This window comes from Maniola hyperantus, chromosome 26 (genome assembly GCF_902806685.2).
Source record: "Maniola hyperantus chromosome 26, iAphHyp1.2, whole genome shotgun sequence".
NCBI classification, from domain to species: Eukaryota; Metazoa; Arthropoda; class Insecta; order Lepidoptera; family Nymphalidae; genus Maniola; species Maniola hyperantus.
This window is the reverse complement of record NC_048561.1, coordinates 1,918,457-1,938,838: the sequence shown is the minus strand read 5'-3', so window position 1 is coordinate 1,938,838 and position 20,382 is coordinate 1,918,457. Positions and strand designations below refer to the sequence as shown.

The 20,382-nt window shown below is 35.8% G+C and overlaps 2 protein-coding genes across 2 annotated transcripts; both read right to left on the bottom strand.

The window, feature by feature from the left end:
- Positions 1–81: 81 nt before the first annotated feature.
- Positions 82–2,777, bottom strand: LOC138404174 (gastrula zinc finger protein XlCGF57.1-like). The gene has a single exon (XM_069507550.1). The coding sequence runs from the start codon at positions 2,529–2,531 to the stop codon at positions 1,290–1,292; it is 1,242 nt and encodes a 413-aa protein (XP_069363651.1). The 5' UTR covers positions 2,532–2,777; the 3' UTR covers positions 82–1,289.
- Positions 2,778–2,895: 118 nt separating this feature from the next.
- On the bottom strand, positions 2,896–20,365 carry LOC138404125 (zinc finger protein 845-like). The gene is made up of 18 exons (XM_069507362.1): positions 19,817–20,365; positions 19,234–19,471; positions 17,469–17,601; positions 16,409–16,580; positions 16,130–16,222; positions 15,887–16,021; positions 15,463–15,807; positions 15,023–15,117; positions 13,584–13,627; positions 12,793–13,503; positions 10,660–10,753; positions 9,337–9,508; positions 8,680–8,772; positions 8,291–8,425; positions 7,864–8,211; positions 6,922–7,016; positions 6,697–6,740; positions 2,896–5,647 (listed from the first exon to the last, which is right to left on the bottom strand). Exons 1-18 carry the CDS (start codon positions 20,027–20,029, stop codon positions 4,488–4,490), a joined length of 4,320 nt encoding a protein of 1,439 aa, XP_069363463.1. The 5' UTR covers positions 20,030–20,365; the 3' UTR covers positions 2,896–4,487.
- Positions 20,366–20,382: the final 17 nt, after the last annotated feature.

Here is a 20,382-nt window from a genome sequence, read left to right as displayed (position 1 = left end):
GGGTTCATCGTTCATCGTATGGACCACACAGCTTACTCAAACTTAAAAATAAAAGGCAGAAGAAAGTTTGATATATAATGATTATTTTAAGTATTTTGTTAACAAAAGTTACATACAAATGATTTAGTAAGTATACATAGTCCGTAAAAATGACTTCTCGCCATTGACTTACACTATAATATATTATTGCAGCTATATGGATTTCATAAATACAATAATTATAGATGTTATGTCTGAATAAACATTATTATTAATAATAATAATATATCTTGACATAAATAATAATCAATTATACTAATTCCTTCGGACAAAGCCCTCGTATAATTATGATAGAACTTCACTAACAGGTAAGTTCGTTTAATCATTAATTATTAATGTCAGGATATCCCAAGGCGGTCCCAAGGCGGGCGCGTCATTAATGAATGATTAATTTATTATGATTCAAACACGTTGAAATCTTGAAATATGTCATACACATGTCATACAGTTCTTGCAATTCACGAAGGCTAGTGAACTTTACTTGTGGTAACGTCGTTTACATGGTCATTGCGTAAGTGTGCGTGCATGACGGACCAATCAGTCGCGAGCGAGCGCTGTCAAACGCACACATTTAGTGTACCTTACGTATACCGATACGACTTAAACACAAGCATGAGTCAGTGGCCTTCGTGAAATGCAAGAACTATACCAAGATACTCTACACAAAGCACGATACACATTGGTAGGTTACCTACTGATTCTGAGTACACTAAAATTTTAGCGTATACGCATCCTCTTCTTACTAATTTAATATGAAAAGGACACTAAATTTAGAGTATCTGCATCCTTTTCTTTTTAACAATGCTAAAAAAGGAACGGCACATGCCTTTCACATTTAAAGACTCACACAGTACAGTAGGTTCGCGACTGCGCGCTAAAATCACGGGTTTTACCATCTAAAAATTAAATTTAAAACTGTCAAACTGCGTCCGTCCTTTTCATATTACATTAGTAAGAGGATGCGAATACTCTAAAATTAGGTTGTGCTCAGAATCGGTGCCAATATTTTACAGTTTTAAATTTAATTTAGAGCCATCAAGCCTCGTGACTTTAGCTGCCAGTCGCGAGCCTATTGTTTAAATTTTCAGCGTGCACTATTTAGAGTCTTTAAATGTAAAATTCATGTTCCGTTCTTTTTTAGCAATATTAAAAAGAATAAGATGCAGATACTCTAAAAATTTAGAGGAAGACAACAGAATTGGCGCCACTGTCTGTTGTAGAGTTTATCTCCCTGAGCTCTCCGGTGCGGCTCAGGAACATGAAGGCTTTTCACCAGGGGCATGCTGAGTTCTCATATGCTTCATTAGACTACTACTGTGTGCATATTTGTACTCGCATATCTTACACGAAAACGGCTTTCCACCAGTGTGGGTTCTCATGTGAGATACTAGATTACTATTTGTTCTACATTTATAATCGCACAATTTACACGAGAAAGGTTTGATATCAGTGTGAGTTCTCTTGTGCTTCACGAGACTGCTGCTGTCTGTACATTTGAAATCGCACAACTTACACGAGTAAGGTTTTATACCCGTGTGGGTTCTCATATGCCTTACTAGATCTCTATTTGTTGTACATTTGTAATCGCATGTAGTACACGAGAAAGGTTTGATACCAGTGTGAGTTCTCATGTGCGTCACTAGATGGCTACTTGTTGTACATTTGTAATCGCATACCTTACACGAGAAAGGTCTTTCACCAGTGTGGGTTCTCATGTGGGTCACTAGATCGCTATTTTGGGAACACTTGTAATCGCATAACTTACACGAGAATGGTTTTATACCAGTGTGGGTCCTCATGTGCTTCACTAGATTGCTTTTTTGTGTAGATTGGTAATTGCATAATGTACACGAGAAAGGTTTTACACCAGTGTGAGTTCTCATATGCGTCACTAAATGGTTGTTTTTTGTACATTTGTAATCGCATAAATTACACGAGAAAGGTCTTTCGCCAGTATGAATTCTCGTATGACGCTTCAATTCACTTTGATATTTACATTTGTACTGGCAAATGTTGCAAGTGATCCGTCTCATTTCAGCGTGAGTCTGTATGTGTTTAACTAAGATACTTTTGCGTTTATACATTTTTTTACAAATGTCACAAATGAACCCAGTTTCCTCAACGTGCGAACTATTTTGTAAGGAACTATTACATTGTATATTCTTCAAACAATCAGTTTTACTTACTGGTTCAACGTATTTTGTTTTTGAAACCTCTTTCTGACTCGTAGCATGATAACTGATATCTCTAGACGCAATATTTTGAATGACGTAATTCATAGGCTGTTTGAAATCGTCGTCTAATTTAACTGAGCAATTTTTTAATTTATTAATGTTACTGTTCGTTTCACAGCTGGTATCGGATGTTAGACTGTCTAATACAAATACTGGTTTACTTTCCCGGAACAAATCGGTTTCTTCATTTGCTGGCTCCTTGTTGCCATTATCTATAGCGAGTCTCGCGGACAAAAGAGCGACTGAAACAAAATACATTTCTTGCTTTATAAAGTTACTAGAGGATGCCCGCGACTTCGTACGCGTGGATTAAGGTTTTCTAAAATCCCGTGGGAACTCTTTGGTTTTCCGGGATAAAAAGTAGCCTATGTCCTTCCCAGGCTGAGTTTGTTGTGGGCTCTTCTCAGACCTGGGCGGGTTTGGAACCCTCGTAGCTTTAGTTTTAAGTATGTATTAATTATCACCACTATATCATATAATCTTACAAATAAAAATTTATGACAATGAGGAAGCGTAAAATTTTACCAATTCTGAATAAATAATTTGAGTTTGAGTTTGGGGGTGCAAGCTATCTCTGTACCAAATTTCGTCAAAATCGGTTGAACGGATGAGCCGTGAAAGGCTAGCAGACAGACAGACACTTTCGCATTAATAATATTAGTATGGGCATTGTAATCCTTTTTAGCCCATACATTGAAACCTGGCAAGGCAAAAGTGCCAAATTGTTCTTTCCTGGCATCCGCCAGGCGTACAGTACTATAGACAAAGTTGGTGTATTGTATTGGAAGACCCAAGTGTGGACCAGTCACGGTGGACTTGCACATTATCTCCACCGCTTTAAGCTCCGCGACACACCCGCGGGGTGATTTCGTAAAACGTTGCAGTAGCGACCGCAGTAGCAATGCGATAGTTCATTTGCTGTCTCTCTGTAGCCGCTGTTACGTGTGACGTTTGACAGCAATGCCTGTCGCAAGCCTGTCGCGAGATACGTAATCACCCCGCCGGATGTTTCTGCTCCTCAGACACAGAGCAAACAGTTGAGCATGTTCGAGGTTGACTCAGAAATTACAACCTCGAATTGGAGTTCCCTGTTATGTGGTGAACGTTCAGGACCAAAATTCGCCGACGGTTGCATCAGTGTCATGAGAGCAGTGGCGAGAACATACAAATAAATTTAATAATACATCTTATAAAATAATAAATAGGTATATAAACTTTGAAAGTCAAGACACTCAAGGACCCCGAAATATAAATATCAAGGGGTTTGCTGAAAAATAAAATCTTTTTGGCCTTATTTTAGTGTACTATAAAACTAACTGTATCGAATACAAAAACAAAACAAAATATTTTGTTTGATTTTTTTTTATTAATTATGTTAAATTTTTACAAGTGCTTTTGAATCAGAATAATTAACCGCTGTGGGAACTACACTTAATACTATTTAATGTAATAAACTATATACTATTAAACTACTATTTAATGGGAAGAAACGTTCCCATCCCCAACAGATTTTAAACTAGAAATATATATCATTCTAATGACTTAGATACTTTAACACTGACGCAACAACTTTTAAATGTTTTATGGAGATTCCTAGGATTTTAGGATTTTATCGATTTTTTGACCTTATATTTTCATATAATATAAACAGTGTTTTTTTAACTTGGACAGTATGGGGAAGAAGATACATGGAAACTAACTTAGGAACTATTAGATCTTTTTTTGCCAAAGCAATATTGACATAGTAAATTTTTGGTCAAGCGTGACTTTTAGGATCACTTCGTTGTCTGTCTGTCCGTCCTATCTGTCAAGACCCATCAAAGGAATTAAAATCTGTAGGGTACTTCCTGTAATTATGATCACCACTGAGGTTAAATTTTGTACATAAAATTGTTTGATAGTTCTTTTTTCATAGAAAAAATATTTGTTCCTGGGTGTTTAAGAAAAACGATGTTAAATATAAGGTCCAGAAACCAATCATCGGCAGCAATATTTTAGGATAAATTTCGAAAGTGTAGTATTTTTTTTGATCGATGTAAAAAAAACCCAATCAAAACGGGGGTCAAGGTCACACAGTGGCTTGTCTACTGAATTGTCGAAATATATAATAGTGTAGTTTTCAATGTGATCCTCCAAGATATACACACTGTCCGTTATAGAGATTATTTGTAGAGTTCATTTCGTGAGCTCCGGTGGCGGAGAGAGACGTGCGGCTCACGAACATGATGAAGGCTTTTCACCAGTGGCAGTGTGAGTTCTCATATGATACATTAGACTACTTCTTTGTGCACATTTGTACTCGCATATCTCACACAAATATGGCTTTTCACCCGTGTGGGTTCTCATGTGCGTCACAAGATTGCTATTTCGTGCACATTTGTAATTGCATAACATACACGAGAAAGGCTTTTCACCAGAGTGAGTTCTCATATGCACCACAAGATCGGAATTTCGTGTATACTTGTGATCGCATAAGTTACACGAGAATGGTTTTATACCAGTGTGGGTCCTCATGTGCTTCAATATATTACTATTTGAAGTGCATTCGTAATTGCATACGTTACACGAGAAAGGCTTTTCACCAGTGTGAGTTCTGATGTGCGTCACTAGACTGTTATGTTGTGTGCATTTGTAATCGCATAACTTACACGCGAAAGGTTTATCACCAGTGTGAGTTCTCATGTGCCTCACTAGATTGCCATTTCGTTTACAATTGTAATTGCATAATGTACACGAGAAAGGTTTTATATCAATGTGAGTTCTCATATGCACCACAAGATCGGAATTTCGTGTACATTTGTGATCGCATATCTTACACAAGAAAGGTCTTTCACCAGTGTGAATTATCATATGCTGCTTCAATTGACTTGGATATTTACATTTGTGCTGGCAAATCTCGCAAGTGAACCATCTTACTTCAGCGTGAGTCTTTAAGTGTTTAAATAAGAGACGTTTTCCTTTAAACACTTTTTGGCAAATATCACAAATGTACCCTCTTTCCTCTGTTTGTGAACTACTTTGTAGCGAACATTGCATATCAATGACATTCTTCAAACAGTCAGTTTTACTTTGTACAGTTTTCGATACACATGCTTCTACTGTATTAGCGACAGGGTCAACATATTCTGTTGTAGAGACTTCATTGTCACTTGTTGCCTGATAACTGATGTCTTTAGACGCCATGTTTTGATTTACACAAGACCTAACAACTTTTCCGTCTTGTCTTGGTACAGCTTTCTTAGAGAAAACATCATATAATTTGACATCATAATGTGTTAATCTGTTGTAGCGGCAACTGACTTTTGAATCGGCTTCTTGAGTTGGGGACACTTTTATTTCATTATTCGTCGCAAGACTCGCGGGCAGAGGAGCGACTGAAATGAAACATTTTGACTATTTCCTTTTTTATAAATGTGAAAAATGTAAAATGATAAAACATAACACTGTATCTCAGTGTTGGACAAAATTTTATTGCATTTGACAATTAAAGATTGACAATTGATTAATTGTCAATAATGATTTTTACAACAAACCATTAATTAATTGTTAGTCATGATTTTTACAATTAACAATTGATCAATCTTCAATCTTTTTTTTTTAATTTTGATTGAAAACTAACAATTAAATCGAGGTTATTATTAAATCGACGAATAGGGCCTTGGACAGTAGGAATAAAATTATATGATTTTTTGTATAGCGGTAGTTTATTAGAATAGAATTCATTATTAAAGAGGATATTTAAAAAAATCATGACTTTTATCATATTACTAGCTGATGTCTGTGACTACCCACATAGATTTACATTTTTCAAAATCCCACGGGAACTCTTAGATTTTCCGGGATAAAAGTAGCCTTTCGGTGTTATCAGGTAACGTCACATAATACATACATACCTATGTCTATGTAATATTATAAAAATAAATTGCTTTTATTTTAAACCCAATTCTGAAAAATAAGGTTAACCTTAATTTGAGACTCGAGCCCAAAATAGGACGGACTCATCTTCAAGCCATAAATAAAGCCCTAGCCTAAAAAAGGGCTCGAGCCTTTTTTAAGAATGAGCCCTTTTTAGCCTCTTTGTTAGCTGAGCTCTAAAAAGAACTCCGAGCCTCAAAATTAGGGCTAAGGGGAGTCCTTTGGATCACTAAGTTTAATTGTTAGTTTTAATTATTGTTTTAATCAATCACAATTTAAAAAGTTAATTGTGATTATATACAATATCCTAATTGTGACTGTTGTCAATATATTAATTGTGATTGATTTAATCTAATTTTACAATTGATATTGGTTAATCTAAATAAATTAATTGCAAAGTGCAATTAAACATTAATTGCAACTAATATTAATTGCAATTAACCTTTTAATCAATTAACGAGTTGATTGAATTTTTAATTGATTGATGCCCAACTCGGCCGAATCTTACCTGAGGTTTGCGCAGAATGTGCAGAAGGGCTGGGGTCTGCCTGCCTGTGAAATATATCATCAGAATGTATCTAGAGTGTACTGGGGAGCCACTAGCCAGCATGCAGCTGTACTGCATATAGCATGTTAGAGAGACGAAAAGAGTATTATGATTTCTGATACTAGTATGAGTGTATACTAACTGCAACTTGAACTAAACGTTATTGGTACTGGCAGGTATACTGACCTGTTCTCAGTGATGAGTGAAGAGTGTGCAGAGCTGGAGCTCACAGCTGCATGAGGCTTGCATACTTGTGACGTCTCACATTCACCATCACCGTCCTGTCAAATATAAAACAAATTCTTAACATTTCTATCTTTTGAGAGTTTGAGAGAGCCCCTCCACAACTAAACAAACTATCCATACTAATATTATAAATGCGAAAGTGTGTCTGTCTGTCTGTCTGTCTGCTAGCTTTTCACGGCTCATCCGTTTTACCGATTTTGATGAAATTGGATACGGAGATAGCTTGCATTCCGGGGAAGGACATAGGCTACTTTTTATCCCGCAAAATTAAAGAGTTCCTGCAGGATTTTTAAAAACCTAAATCCACGCAGACGAAGTCGCGGGTATTATCTAGTTACTTATATGAATTTAACAAATTGATGAAAGTGAATAATCATCATCACCAACCATTCGCCAGCTCATTAATGGGTATAGGTCTCCTCTCAGAAGGAGAAGGGTTTGGATTTAGTCCACCATGCTGGCCAAGTGTGGATTGGCGGACTTCACACACCATTGAGATCATTATGGAGAACTTTCAGGCATCAACTTTCTCGCGAGGTTTTCCTTCACTGTTAAAGCATGTGATATTTAATTGCTATGAACACACAGAACTCTAAATTCTATTTTATACATGGCATAATCTTGTACAAATATTTGAAAAGAGCAACCGCCGAGTTTCTTGCTGGTTCTTCTCGGTAGGAAAGGCATTCCGAACCAGTGGTAGATGCATCCGACGATTCGAAAGTACTTGTAAAAGTTTATTTGAATAAAAAATTTTTTTTTTTCTTTAAAGTTAGAGGTGCATGCCTGGGATTGAATCCCTGACCTCCCGAATAGGAGGCGGATGTCTTAACCACTAGGCTATCACCTCGGAATGTGATTAATAGTGGAAAACTATCTCACCTGGCGATGCATGCTCATATGTTGCATGTACGCATGTTCATGGACAAATTCCTCCAAACATCGTGTACATTGGAAGAGAACACTTTCATACTTTAACGGATCCTGAACCAAATAAATAAGATTATTGTCAGCTTCATTCTTCATTTGCAAGTCTTCATCAACCCAAATGGACTCTTCATTTCTTTCAAATTTTATGATACTGGTTTCCTCTAATTCTTTCTGTTTGTCTTCTGAGGGATGTTCTAGTATGTGTAAGTCACAATGGTCAGGTCCTAGTGTTGTCAACACCATATTACAGTTTAGTTGGTGTTTTGTGCGGTTTACCATTTGTATATGCTCTCTTGTTATCTGTTGAGAGACAAGTTAGTATTTAACATGTACAGTACAAGTATAAGAAAGGATGCAAGTTTATGTATTAAGTACTCACTAATTCATGTTTTTCAACTAAGTCCATCATCAGTGCACGGGCTCTCAAGCTCTTGTCTCTAAATCTACTAAAGTTCATCAATCTCTGAGAACATTGTACACAAAGTGTTTGTTTTAGGTTTCCTTGATCACACAACTGAAACAACATGTAATTAATATATTCAAACATTGGGGCTAATTCCTTTGTACACAATCTCTAAACTAAACTAAAATGGCACGTCTAAATCTATTGCTATCCCTTTCATAATGTTGCTTGCGGAAAAGGATAGCACTAGATTTAGACCTGTTAATTTAGTTTAGTTTAGAGATTGTGTACAAGAGAATCGGCCCCATTGTTTATATAATCGTTGTTTATACATATTATTCCTAGATCATAAATTAACAACTTACAGGCTGTCCAGTTAACTTTTCATATGCTTCTTCCAATTTGTGTTTACTCATTAGTACCAGCTTGCTGTCAGTGTCTAGGCATATCATGCAAACCTGGAAATATACTATGAGTTACTTCTACATTACTATACTAACCATACAATACTATGACAAGCGAGGAAAAAAGGCAAATTCAGATCCAAAGTCATAGCTCCTTCTCCTTCCTCAGCCACACTTCATCTGATTTAATTACTATTTTGATTTACTGACAACTGTAATATGTGATCCAAGGCACTTGCACAACTACAAGCACATAAATAATGTTATGCACCATAGAAAGAAAGAAAACAAGAAATAAAAAACGTTTATTTTTTAAAGCTGTACCCACACATTACCAGTTAGAACTGGTTAGGTTATCCCGGCGCCTCTAATACTTGAGTAGTAAAGTCAAAAGACCTCAAGTAGAAGAAGCGCCAGAATAAAGTATGTCATGTGTGGCACAACCTGAAAAAAAAAGGTCCCTACTCTACATAAATGCCATATGTCTTGCACAAGTACAAAAACATACAGCGCTGGTTTTCAGTAGGATAATAAGAATAATGGTAATAAGAATGTTAGAATCTTCATTTTTCTCTTTGTTCCACAACCCTCAATACATAATATGACATTATGAGTTACCTGCACTGTCGAAGGAATAGCACCAGTACGAATTTGCCATAAGCCACTTTCTGTTTCATGTAGGTCGTCATTTAGAAAATGCTGCGAGCAGACCACAGCAGAGTCGGGTAAGTTGTCCTGTTGGCCGAGGGCTCTGAGCCAAGCAGCGCGGAGATGGCCTTCACTGGGAAAACTGGAAATTACCTTTTATGTTATCCATACTAATATTATAAATGCGAAATTGTGTCTGTCTGTCTGTCTGCTAGCGTTTCACGACCCAACAGTTTAACTGATTTTCATGAAATTTGGTACAGAGTTAGCTTACATCCTGGGGAAGGACATAGGCTATTTTGATCCTGGTAAAATATACAGTTCCCACGGGATTTTCAGAAACCTAAATCCACGCGGATGAAGTCGCGGGCATCATCTAGTACATAATAAACCTGTACCATAGTGATTTGTTTCACACAGTAGTACTATACTCAGTGTTTCCATGTACACGATAATTACCGTAGATGCACCGTAATTCAGTCCTAATCTACCGTCAAGGTAATATAGCCATTACCTTGACCGTGTCACCGTAATACAAAAATCACGTTAAAAATTCATAATATACTTACTCCGTAATACGAGTACGAATCTCAGTCACGTTAGCATATTTCGTAATGGCAACATTTCTCTTGTTCTCGGTTTAAGCATCAAATCTCAGCAATCTATTTTCGTCCTTATTCAAGCAATCAGGAAGGAGTGAAATGTAAAATTAATGAGATTTAACAAAATACTAATATGAATAAATCCGTTTATGAAAAAGATATTGCTATGCTAGGAGAGTCAGATTCAGAATAATATTAATAATTGATTAAAAAGCAAATTCGTGACTTTTTTCTTTTAAAAATGACACGGTAATTTACACGGTATTCTTTTAGCTAATCCACCGTAATTTAATCTAGAAACACCGTAATTTTAACCCTTCAACACGGTAATTCTCGATTTACATATGGAAACACTGACTATACTCATGTTTTATACAGTAATCAGTTAGTTATATTTCAAGTACCTCCTACACACACACACACACACACACAAACACACTCTCTAATCTCTATGATAACTCCTTGAATGCTGTTGCTTTGCTGCAAGTGGACTGCAGGACAGTTTCAATGACCACCAGCGTGACTAGCTGATCTATACTAACTGACTACTGCTCAGACTGGCTCAGACCAGCAGTCTGCACAGGACTGATTAGGACAAACTCTCAACTTTTACATTGTGGAGTTTGACAAGTGAGAACTCTGGTAAGGTTACGAGTCAGTACGGTTTAGGAGTCAACTGAAACATACTCACCCATGAAAACTAATCCCTTTCCCTTCTCCCTCCGATGTCGATACATTGTCGAAAGTGTTTTTACAGAAAGGAACACAACATCGCATTTTCAAGGCTTATTGTTTCGCTTTGAATCTCGCACGCACCTACGCACAAGCAAATGCTAAACAGTAGTTGTTCCGTGTTAATATCTCTGGCAGTTAATATTTTATTGAAGTCTAGTTCCATTCAATTTGGCTATTTTTTTCGGATTATTAAATTTATTACACAGGGTATTGATTATTCGATTTTTTTTTTTTTTAATTTATTTTACGGCCCTGGATAACAGTCCTTTAAGGCCTGATTATTCGATTTATGGGTGCTTAACACAGACCAATAACAGTGCTTAACACTCCTTTTTTTCAACTGGTTTTACGGCTCTGTGTTCTTTAAGTACCTACCTACCTACCATAGCTACCTACTGTTTACTCACAGCACAGACTAGGTACCATTTTAGGTTCATTGCAGTACATTGAATATACGGATACGGGTATCTTTACTCTTTGTTATCAAATGGACCAAAGAGAATAGGTATACAGTGCGACCACAGTGCGCCTTTGTTTTTCAACTGCGCCCCCCTGTCAATGTTATTCAAGTGCCAAGAGAGCCTTGTCGCACTGTAAACATTTTTTTTTTTACGTTTCTAGTGCTACCGATTTTATGGAAAATAAAAAGTGCGACGGCAGCAATATCTCTATATATAAAAATGTATCGCTGAATGTGTTGCTGACGCCAATCTCGAGAACAGCTGAACCGATTTCGCTATTTCTTTTTTTGTAATATTCCTTGAAGCACGAGGATGATTCTATCGGAGAAAAATTTAAAAAATTGCCTGAAAAAGAACCGATTGTTAGGCGGTACGAAGTTCGTCGGAGCAGCTGGTATTGGTATATAAATCACCAACCAAACTCAGTTGGTCCAGTAGCTTCGGGTAACATTGGAAAGATGTCAAATATATTGAATCGATACCTAGTTTAATAGAATTAATTGGAATTAATGGTATTAAGTATAAGAAAATATCAATCACCTACTGTAAATTGTTTAGTAACATGTAAAGAACACTTAAATCAATATATATTATAAAAGAAAGTGTACAATGTGCGTGCCGCTAAAACTCAGAAATGAGTCCCGGTACGATCAAGGTAGTTATATGGTGTGATAGCTCTCTATATCTCCCGTCCATGAAGAAGATTCCCGTTTTTAGCTGAAGGGTGTGCTATTGAAGATATAAGGGTTGGAAGTTTCGCTCTATAGAAATTGCTAGAGTAGTCAAGAACATTCGAGAAAACTCCACAGAATATCCCAGATCATAGTAGAACATTCCAGAACATTCTCGAATGTGTGTCGAATATTATTCTGGAATCTGGAACATCGAATTTCGATTCGAAGACTTTTCTCTATGGGTAAAGCTACCTGCTAATAGGGGTATATAAAGTAAGATCTGTCGTGAGTTCGAACGTTCTGGAATGTTGTGGAATGTTCGGGAATAGTTTGTAATGTTCTGGAATACACTTACTACGCGGGCGAAGCCACCGCGGGGCAAAAGCTAGTCTATAATATGACTGACTTACTATCACGAAATCTCAGGAACTATAAGGCTTAGAAGCTTGAAATTTGGAAGGTTGGTTCTTTTTAGGATGTAGGTGTCAGCTAAGAAAAGATTTCGAGATAACCCCTCTGGGGTTAAAAATTGAAATGAGGGTTGGAAGGTTGCATGCAAGTCCTGTTTTTATTGAAGTTAGAGATGTGAAAATCAGCAGTTATCATATCATAAGCTATTTCAGAAAATCCCCCTTAAGGGTGGTAGCTAACTATGTAATGAAATCGCTATGGAATCTATCTATGGATTAATAATTTTCCTTTACTTTATCTCCTAGAAAGAAGATCATACATTTTAGGGTTTAATCTACTCATATCTATAATTAAAAAAAAAAATTAAACTACATTATAATACTTTATGATGTTTTTAATATTCATCATCTGACAAGCATCTGACCAATCACTTTCATTGTCCCTTACGTGTATAATACATTCGTCAAACATAGCATCAATTTTGTCATCGAGATGGCACATTTTCTCCTCTTTTATTACCTACGTGAGTGACACGTGCGGCTCACGAACATGACGAAGGCTTTTCACCAGTGGCAGTGTGAGTTTTTATATTATGATACATTAGACTAGTTCTATGCGCACATTTATACTCGCATATCTCACACGTATATGGCTTTTCACCAGTGTGGGTTCTCATGTGCGTAACTAGAGTGCTATTTGTTGTGCATTTGTAATCGCATAACTCACACGAGAAAGGTTTTAAACCAGTGTGGGTTCTCATGTGCGTCACTAGACGACTTTTTTGCGTACATTTGTAATCGCATAACTTACACGAGAAAGGTTTCATACCCGTGTGGGTTCTCATGTGCCTCACTAGATCACTATTTCTTGAACATTTGTAATTGCATGATTTACATGTGAAAGGTTTTATACCAGTGTGTGTTCTCATGTGTGTTACTAGATGGCTATTTGTTGTACTTTTGTAATCGCATAACTTACACGAGTAAGGTCTTTCACCAGTGTGGGTTCTCATATGTGTCTTCAAATCACTTTGATATTTACATTTGTGCTGACAAACCTCGCAAGTGAACCGTTTTACGTCAGCGTGAGTCTGTAAGTGTTTAACTAAGAGACTTTTTTTTTTAAACACTATTCGACAAATATCACAAATGAACCCGCTCTCCTCTGTGTGTGAACTTTTTTGTAACGAACATTGCATGTCAATGACATTCTTGAAACAATGAAGAACTTGAAGACTCGCGGGCAGAGGAGCGACTGAAACAAAACATATTGACAGTTTCCTTGTTTAAAAATGTGAAAAATGTAAAATGATAAAACATAACACAGTATCTTACCTAAGGTTTGCGCAGAATGTGCAGAAGGGCTGGAGTCTGCCTGCCTGTGAAATACATCATCAGAATGTATCTAGAGTGTACTGGGGAGCCACTAGCCAGCATGCAGCTGTACTGCATATAGCAGGTTAGAGAGGAGGAAAGATTATTATAATAGGCTACTTGACACTTTTTTTAAGTTGGTCTTAAATGGTTAATATTTGTCCTATTATATCAAAAAAATTAACACTATATTTTTTTGCGCCCTAAAAACCGTAAAACTTTAATTTAAAAATATTTTTTTCTTAGACAGGTAAAAACACTGTCGGCCATGTTTGGCCGATAGATTATCTGTGCTCTGACGTCATGCATTTGTAAACAACAGCATAACCTCCCAAAGTTTAATAAACATGACTTCTATACTAGTTTACATGAAAAAATATAGTAATTATCGTTATTGTATCATCCAAGAATGTAAAAAACGCATCGATAAAGACCACAGGAAAGTTGTGAATTAGAGTGCCCAGTGAAATAAATATACGTAACACGCAAAGACTTGCTTAAAGGACTTGCTATATGACTTGCTATATGACTAACGACTTCAACCCAAATTTATTTTTGCAAAGATCATTTTGTTGTAAGTCTTACTTAATAACTTATTCAATTTATAAAGAGAAAACGATATTTTTTTACGTTTCCTATGAGTTTTTAGAAATATATAAAAACTAGCTTATGCTCGTGACTTCGCCCGCGTGGACTTCATAAATTTCAAACCTCCATTTAACCCACTCAGGGGTGGAATTTCAAAAAATCCTTTCCTAGTGGATACCTTCTCTTTACCTACAAAGAACACACCCACCAAATTTCATGTATCTAGGACCAGCTGTTTAGATGTTTAGGCTGTGCGTTGATATATAAGTTAGTCAGGACTCTAAATTTTATATATATGGTAACTACGTTAGTCCCCGCGTGACATAGGGATGACATTTCTTTGTTTACATATTTAATGACGTCACATCATGGCTACCAGCGTTTTCTGCGTTTCAAATAAAAATAAAAATTGTATTTTTTTAAATTGGATTTATATATCCATCCTGCGTTTTTAATAATTGTTATTGATATATTTCGTTGTCTTAAGCAAAATACTATAATAAATAATCATTTATTGGACGAAATTAGATATGAGTCAAGTAGCCTATTGGGTATTTGACTATACCAAAAATAAATTATTTCTCAGTAATTATTAAATAGGTTAGTTTTAAGTGTAAAAACTAATAACCATTTTAAATTATCGATCAAACTAAAAAAGTACGTCATTATTGTGACATCACGAAATATATATTTCATAAAATTTTGCATACTAAGCGCGCGTTCTGATGTTTGATAAAAAGTTACTCATTTGACATGTGTCGAATACCATATTCCCAAGCATATTTCTGATACAAGTATGAGTGTATACTGACTTGTTATCAGTGATGAGTGAAGAGTGTGCAGAGCTGGAGCTCACAGCTGTATGAGGCTTGCATACTTGTGACATCTTACATTCACCATCACCGTTCTGCCAAATACAACACAAATTCATAAAATTTTTGTCCTTTGAGAGATTGAGGGAGCCCCTCCACAACTAAACAAACTATTACTTATATGAACTTACCAAATTGATGAAAGTGAATAATCATCATCAAAAAATTTAAATAATCATCATCACCAGCTCACTAATGAATTTTTCTCACAATGTTTTTCTTCACCATTAAAACTTGTGATGACTGATTTAAACGTATGTTTATTACTCTAAAAAGTTAGAAGGCTAGGATTGAATCCCTGACCTCTTGAATAGGAGGCGGACGTCTTAACCACTAGGCTATCACCTAGGAATGTAATTAATAGTAAAAAACCATCTCACCTGGCGATGCATGCTCATATGATGCATGTACGCATGTTCATGGACAAATTCCTCCAAACAATGTGTACATTGAAAGAAAGCAGTTTCGTACTTCAACGGATCCTGAACAAAATCAATGACATTGTCAGCTTCATTCTTTATTACCATGTCTTCATCAACCCACATGGACTCATCATTTCTTTCAAATTTCATGATACAGGTTTCCTCTAATTCTGCTTGTTTATCTTCTGAGGGATGTCCTAGTATGTGTAAGTCACAGTGGTCAGGTCCTAGTGTTGTCAACACCATATTACTGTTTAGTTGGTGTTTTGTGCGGTTTACCATTTGTATATGCTCTCTTGTTATCTGTTGAGAGACAAGTTAGTATTTATTGTGTACAGTACAAGTATAAGAATGGATGCAAGTTTATGTATTAAGTACTCACAAATTCATGTTTTTCAACTAAGTCCATCATCAGTGCACGGGCTCTCAAGCTCTTGTCTCTAAATCTACTAAAGTTCATCAATCTCTGAGCACATTGTACACAAAGTGTATGTTTTAGGTTTCCTTGATCACACAACTGAAACAACATGTAATAATTAATATATTCACACTTTATTTAAATAATCCTTATTTGTTCTTGAATCAAATACATACTGTAACTATAGATCATAAATTAACAACTTACAGACTGTCCAGTTAACTTTTCATATGCTTCTTCCAATTTGTGTTTACTCATTAGTAACAGCTTGCTGTCAGTGTCCAGGCATATCATGCAAACCTGGAAAAATACTATGAGTTATTTCTACATTACTGTTTCCATACAATATTACGAAAAGCGAGGAAAAACAGGCAAATTCAGACCCAATGTCACAGGTCCTTCTCCTTCCTCAGCCACACTTGTTCTGATTTAGTTACTTTTGAATTACTGACAACTAACAATACATAACATGACATTATGAGTTACCTGCACTGTCGAAGGAATAGCACCAATACGAATTTTCCTTAAGCCACTCTCAGTTTCATAAATATCATCATTTAGAAAATGCTGCGAGCAGACCACAGCAGAGTCTGGTAGGTTGTGTTGTTGGCCGAGGGCTCTGAGCCAAGCAGCGCAGAGATGCACTTCACTGGGGAAACTGGAAAAAACCTTGTCATAGAGGTCATAGATTTATAAGTAGATTTAGACTTTTGGTTTACACTTGAAATATCTATTGGAAGATATTGGAGTTTTTCAACATACTGTTCCGATCTACAATGATAATTTGGCTGCACAGATGTTAGCCAACAATCTAATGACTGGTAAAAGATCGAAACATATCAGTATAAAGGAACATTTTATACGGGATTGTGTCCAAAAGAAATTAGTAACCATCCGTTACAAGGACACAGAAAATATGGAGGCAGACCTTTTTACAAAGGCATTACCACAGCCAAAGTTGTTAAAGCTTCTCAAGATGATAGGAGTCACTCAGACCCTAAGGTCATCGTGAGGGGGAGTGTCATAGAGGTCATAGATTTATAAGTAGATTTAGACTTTTGGTTACTATGACTACTGACTTGTGTTATTAGGTTGTCACGAATAAAGTCGTAATTAAATTATAAAATTGGTTTCTTGTATTTAATAATATAAAATGCACTGATGTACTCGTAATCCACTGCTGATACTCTGCTCCATCTTATATAAAAAACCTTTTATGTTATACACAACAAACCCCAAACCTGTACCATAGTGATCTGTTTCACACATTAGAGCCACCTACACTTATGTTTTATACAGTAATTAGTTATATTTCAAGTAAGTACACACTTGCTTTGCTGCAAGTGGGCTGCAGGTCAGTGTTTCAATGACCACCAGCGTGACTAACTGATCTGTACTAACTGACAACTGCTCAGACTGGCTCAGACCAACAGTTAGCACAGAACTGATTAGGACAAACTCTCAACTTTTACATTGTGGAGTTTGACAAGTGAGAACTCTGGTAAGGTTATGAGTACGGTTTAGGAGTCAACTGAAACATACTCACCCATGAAAACTAATTCCTTTCCGTTCTCCATCCGATGTCGATACATTGTCCGAAGTGTTTTTACAGAAAGGAACACAACATCGCATTTTCAAGGCTATTTTGTTGCCTTGTCTGCCTTGAATCTCGCACGCACCTACGCACAAGCAAAGCTATCTAGTTCAATTAAATATTGGCTAAATGATTATTATTTATTACAAAAGGCATTCAATTATTATTCTAAGATTTATTATTAGACAAACAAGTACCTAGGTGATTATAATTATTATTTTTTAAACTGGTTTTACTACGTCTCTGGGTTCTAGCTCTTTGCCTGTGATTATATACTCTGTCACAGATCGTTCTATGCCTATGCTCTACTCTAGCATCGTAAATTCCTCTAAAATTCCTAACTTGACGTGAGAATCATTACGAAGTAGGTACCTAGTACTTAGAAATTCTTTGGTGAGAATATATTCTGTGTACTACGTAGTAGTACTTCCAACTTCTTTGATTGGCACCATTGCTTTATTTAACAAATTCTCACGCGTCAAGTTACGATGAACGGACTAGAGAGTCCATGAGTCACATACCAGTAGGTAATCCGGAGATGCTTTTTGTTATTAACAAACAGTAGCCCTACCGCGGTTGTTTGACAGCTACAATGTCACGATCGCAATCATCTCTGATTGGTTAATGCTCGCTCACTATTGGCCACAATGCATTGTTGCAACAAGAATCGCACAAATTCAGCCAATCAGAACAATTGAGATTGTAATAATGATTGATGCAGGTTTAGACAATCGCCCTACAGTTAAACACAGACCAGTGTTATTAAACGCCAAAGAGCACTGTCTTTTGCCAACTCTTTAAAAAAATTTTACAAAAAAAATAAAAACCGACTTCAATACACAAACACTAAAAATTGAAAAATAATTTAATTTATTACCGAATATATTATGCATACAAGAGTTAATATAGTTCCATAATAATACTTTTTGGTGCCGGTGCCAATTAGCTTTAGCTGCGCGAATCGTCTAGACTTCATATTTTTATGAGACTCCACAGTGGCACCTCATTGGCACCGACCCCAAAAAAATATTATTATGGAACTATATTAACTCTTGTATGCATAATATATTCGGTAATAAATTAAATTATTTTTAAATTTTTAGTGTTTGTGTATCGAAGTCGGTTTTAATTTTTTTTGTAAAAATTTTTTATTTCACAATTTTTAGTGGCCCCATGGAATTATGCTATGACTGGTTAAAAATCTACTGTTTACTAAGCTATTACACTGATCGCGAGCAATTTACTCTTATCCGTTGAGGAGTTCCAGTATCTATCTTCGAAGATGTTCATCAGATCTTCACCAAATTTAAATGGGACCAACTTTGAAGTATACCCTTTCAAACAAAAAAAAATTTTTCAAAAGCGGTCCAGGCGTCTTCGAGTAATCGGAGAACATACATACATAAAAATAAAAAAAAAGATTCCGACGAATTGAGAACCTCCTCCTTTTTTTGAAGTCGGTTATAAACCAAAAACGGTTTGTCGCTATGACGCGTGCTATGGCGCCTTCGAAAAGTCGCCAAGCGTAGAAATAGTCAAAAGCATTACGTAGTAGTACTTCCAAATTCTTTGGTCAAAAGTCTCTAGGAGTCACTGAAATCATGCAAAGTATAAAAATGACTTTTTTTTGTCTGCCACTTGTTGAGCTTTTAATTTATTTTTAATCAACGCCAGGTCCAATCTTTTAGTAAACGGGTTATACCTATATTTACATTACCTTGATGAAATGATGATTTTGATATTTCCATGGAACAGACTTGTTTATTATCTTCTAATATAGGCATTACTAATGACTTTTTGTAAGCATGCTTAAGCTGGTCTGGAGTTGGGCTAAGTTTGCGTTTTTTATAACTCTGGATCACAAACTTGGATGGTACACAACCTGGTTTCATTTGAATCCTTTTAACTGAGCCCATTATTTTGTATTGTGTATAATTTTCCATGTCATTTTCTAACTAAAAGGTAATAACATAAGAATTTCAGTATTTTGCTTATTGACATCATAAAACATAGTTAATTTTTTTAAGTTTATTTAATAACTAAAAAAAAAATTACTACTCATGGTATAAATGCGAAAGTGTGTGTTTTTGATGGTTTCTCCTTTTGGATTTTTTGCATGAGTATAGTTATAGACCGGAGAGTGACATAGACTACTTTTTATTTCGTAAAATAAAAGAGTTCCCACAGGATTTTTAAAGACATAAATATACGCGAACGAAGTCGTGGGCATCAGTTAGTTTATTATAAAACTAACTATAAAGTTTCTGTAAACTTAATAAGTTATTTAAGTAAGTACTTACATCAAAGTGATCTTCGCAAAAATGAATTTGACTTGTAGTCGATAAAGATTCAGGATCCCTTTGAGCAAGTCTTAGCCAGGTGTTGCGTATATTTATTTCACGGGGCACTCTAATCCACAATTTTCCTGGGGTCTTTATCGATGTGTTTTTACATTCTCGGACGATACAATAATGATAATTACTATACTTCTCATGTAAATTGTTAGAAGTCATTTTTATTAAACTTTGAGAGGTTATTTATTATTATTAACTGTCACCGACCAGAAATAAATGTTAAGTTTACAAATGGATGACGCCAGAGCACAGATAATCTATTGGCCAAACATGGCAGACAGTGTTTTCACCTGTATACGAAAAATATAATTTTTAATTAAAGTTTTTCGGTTTTTAGGGCTCAAAAAAATATAATATTAATTTTTTTGGTTTAATAGAACAAATATTAACCATTTAAGACCTACTTAAAAAAAGTGTCAACTAGCCTTAACTTGTAAGCGATCTATTTTGACCACAGAGAATTCAACCATAAGAGTACGCATGTACAAGGTTTTGCATGAAAACAAAATCAT

Bases quoted from the DNA above. Each gene is read 5' to 3' on its own strand.
- LOC138404174 (XM_069507550.1), bottom strand. From the start codon at position 2,531: ATGTATTTTGTTTCAGTCGCTCTTTTGTCCGCGAGACTCGCTATAGAT.
- LOC138404125 (XM_069507362.1), bottom strand. From the start codon at position 20,029: ATGACTTCTAACAATTTACATGAGAAGTATAGTAATTATCATTATTGT. The intron at 19,472-19,816 runs GTAAGTACTTAC...ATTACCTTTTAG, and splicing joins TTTGCGAAGATCACTTTGAT to TTAGAAAATGACATGGAAAA. The intron at 9,509-10,659 runs GTGAGTATGTTT...GGTAATTTCCAG, and splicing joins AAAGGGATTAGTTTTCATGG to TTTTCCCAGTGAAGGCCATC.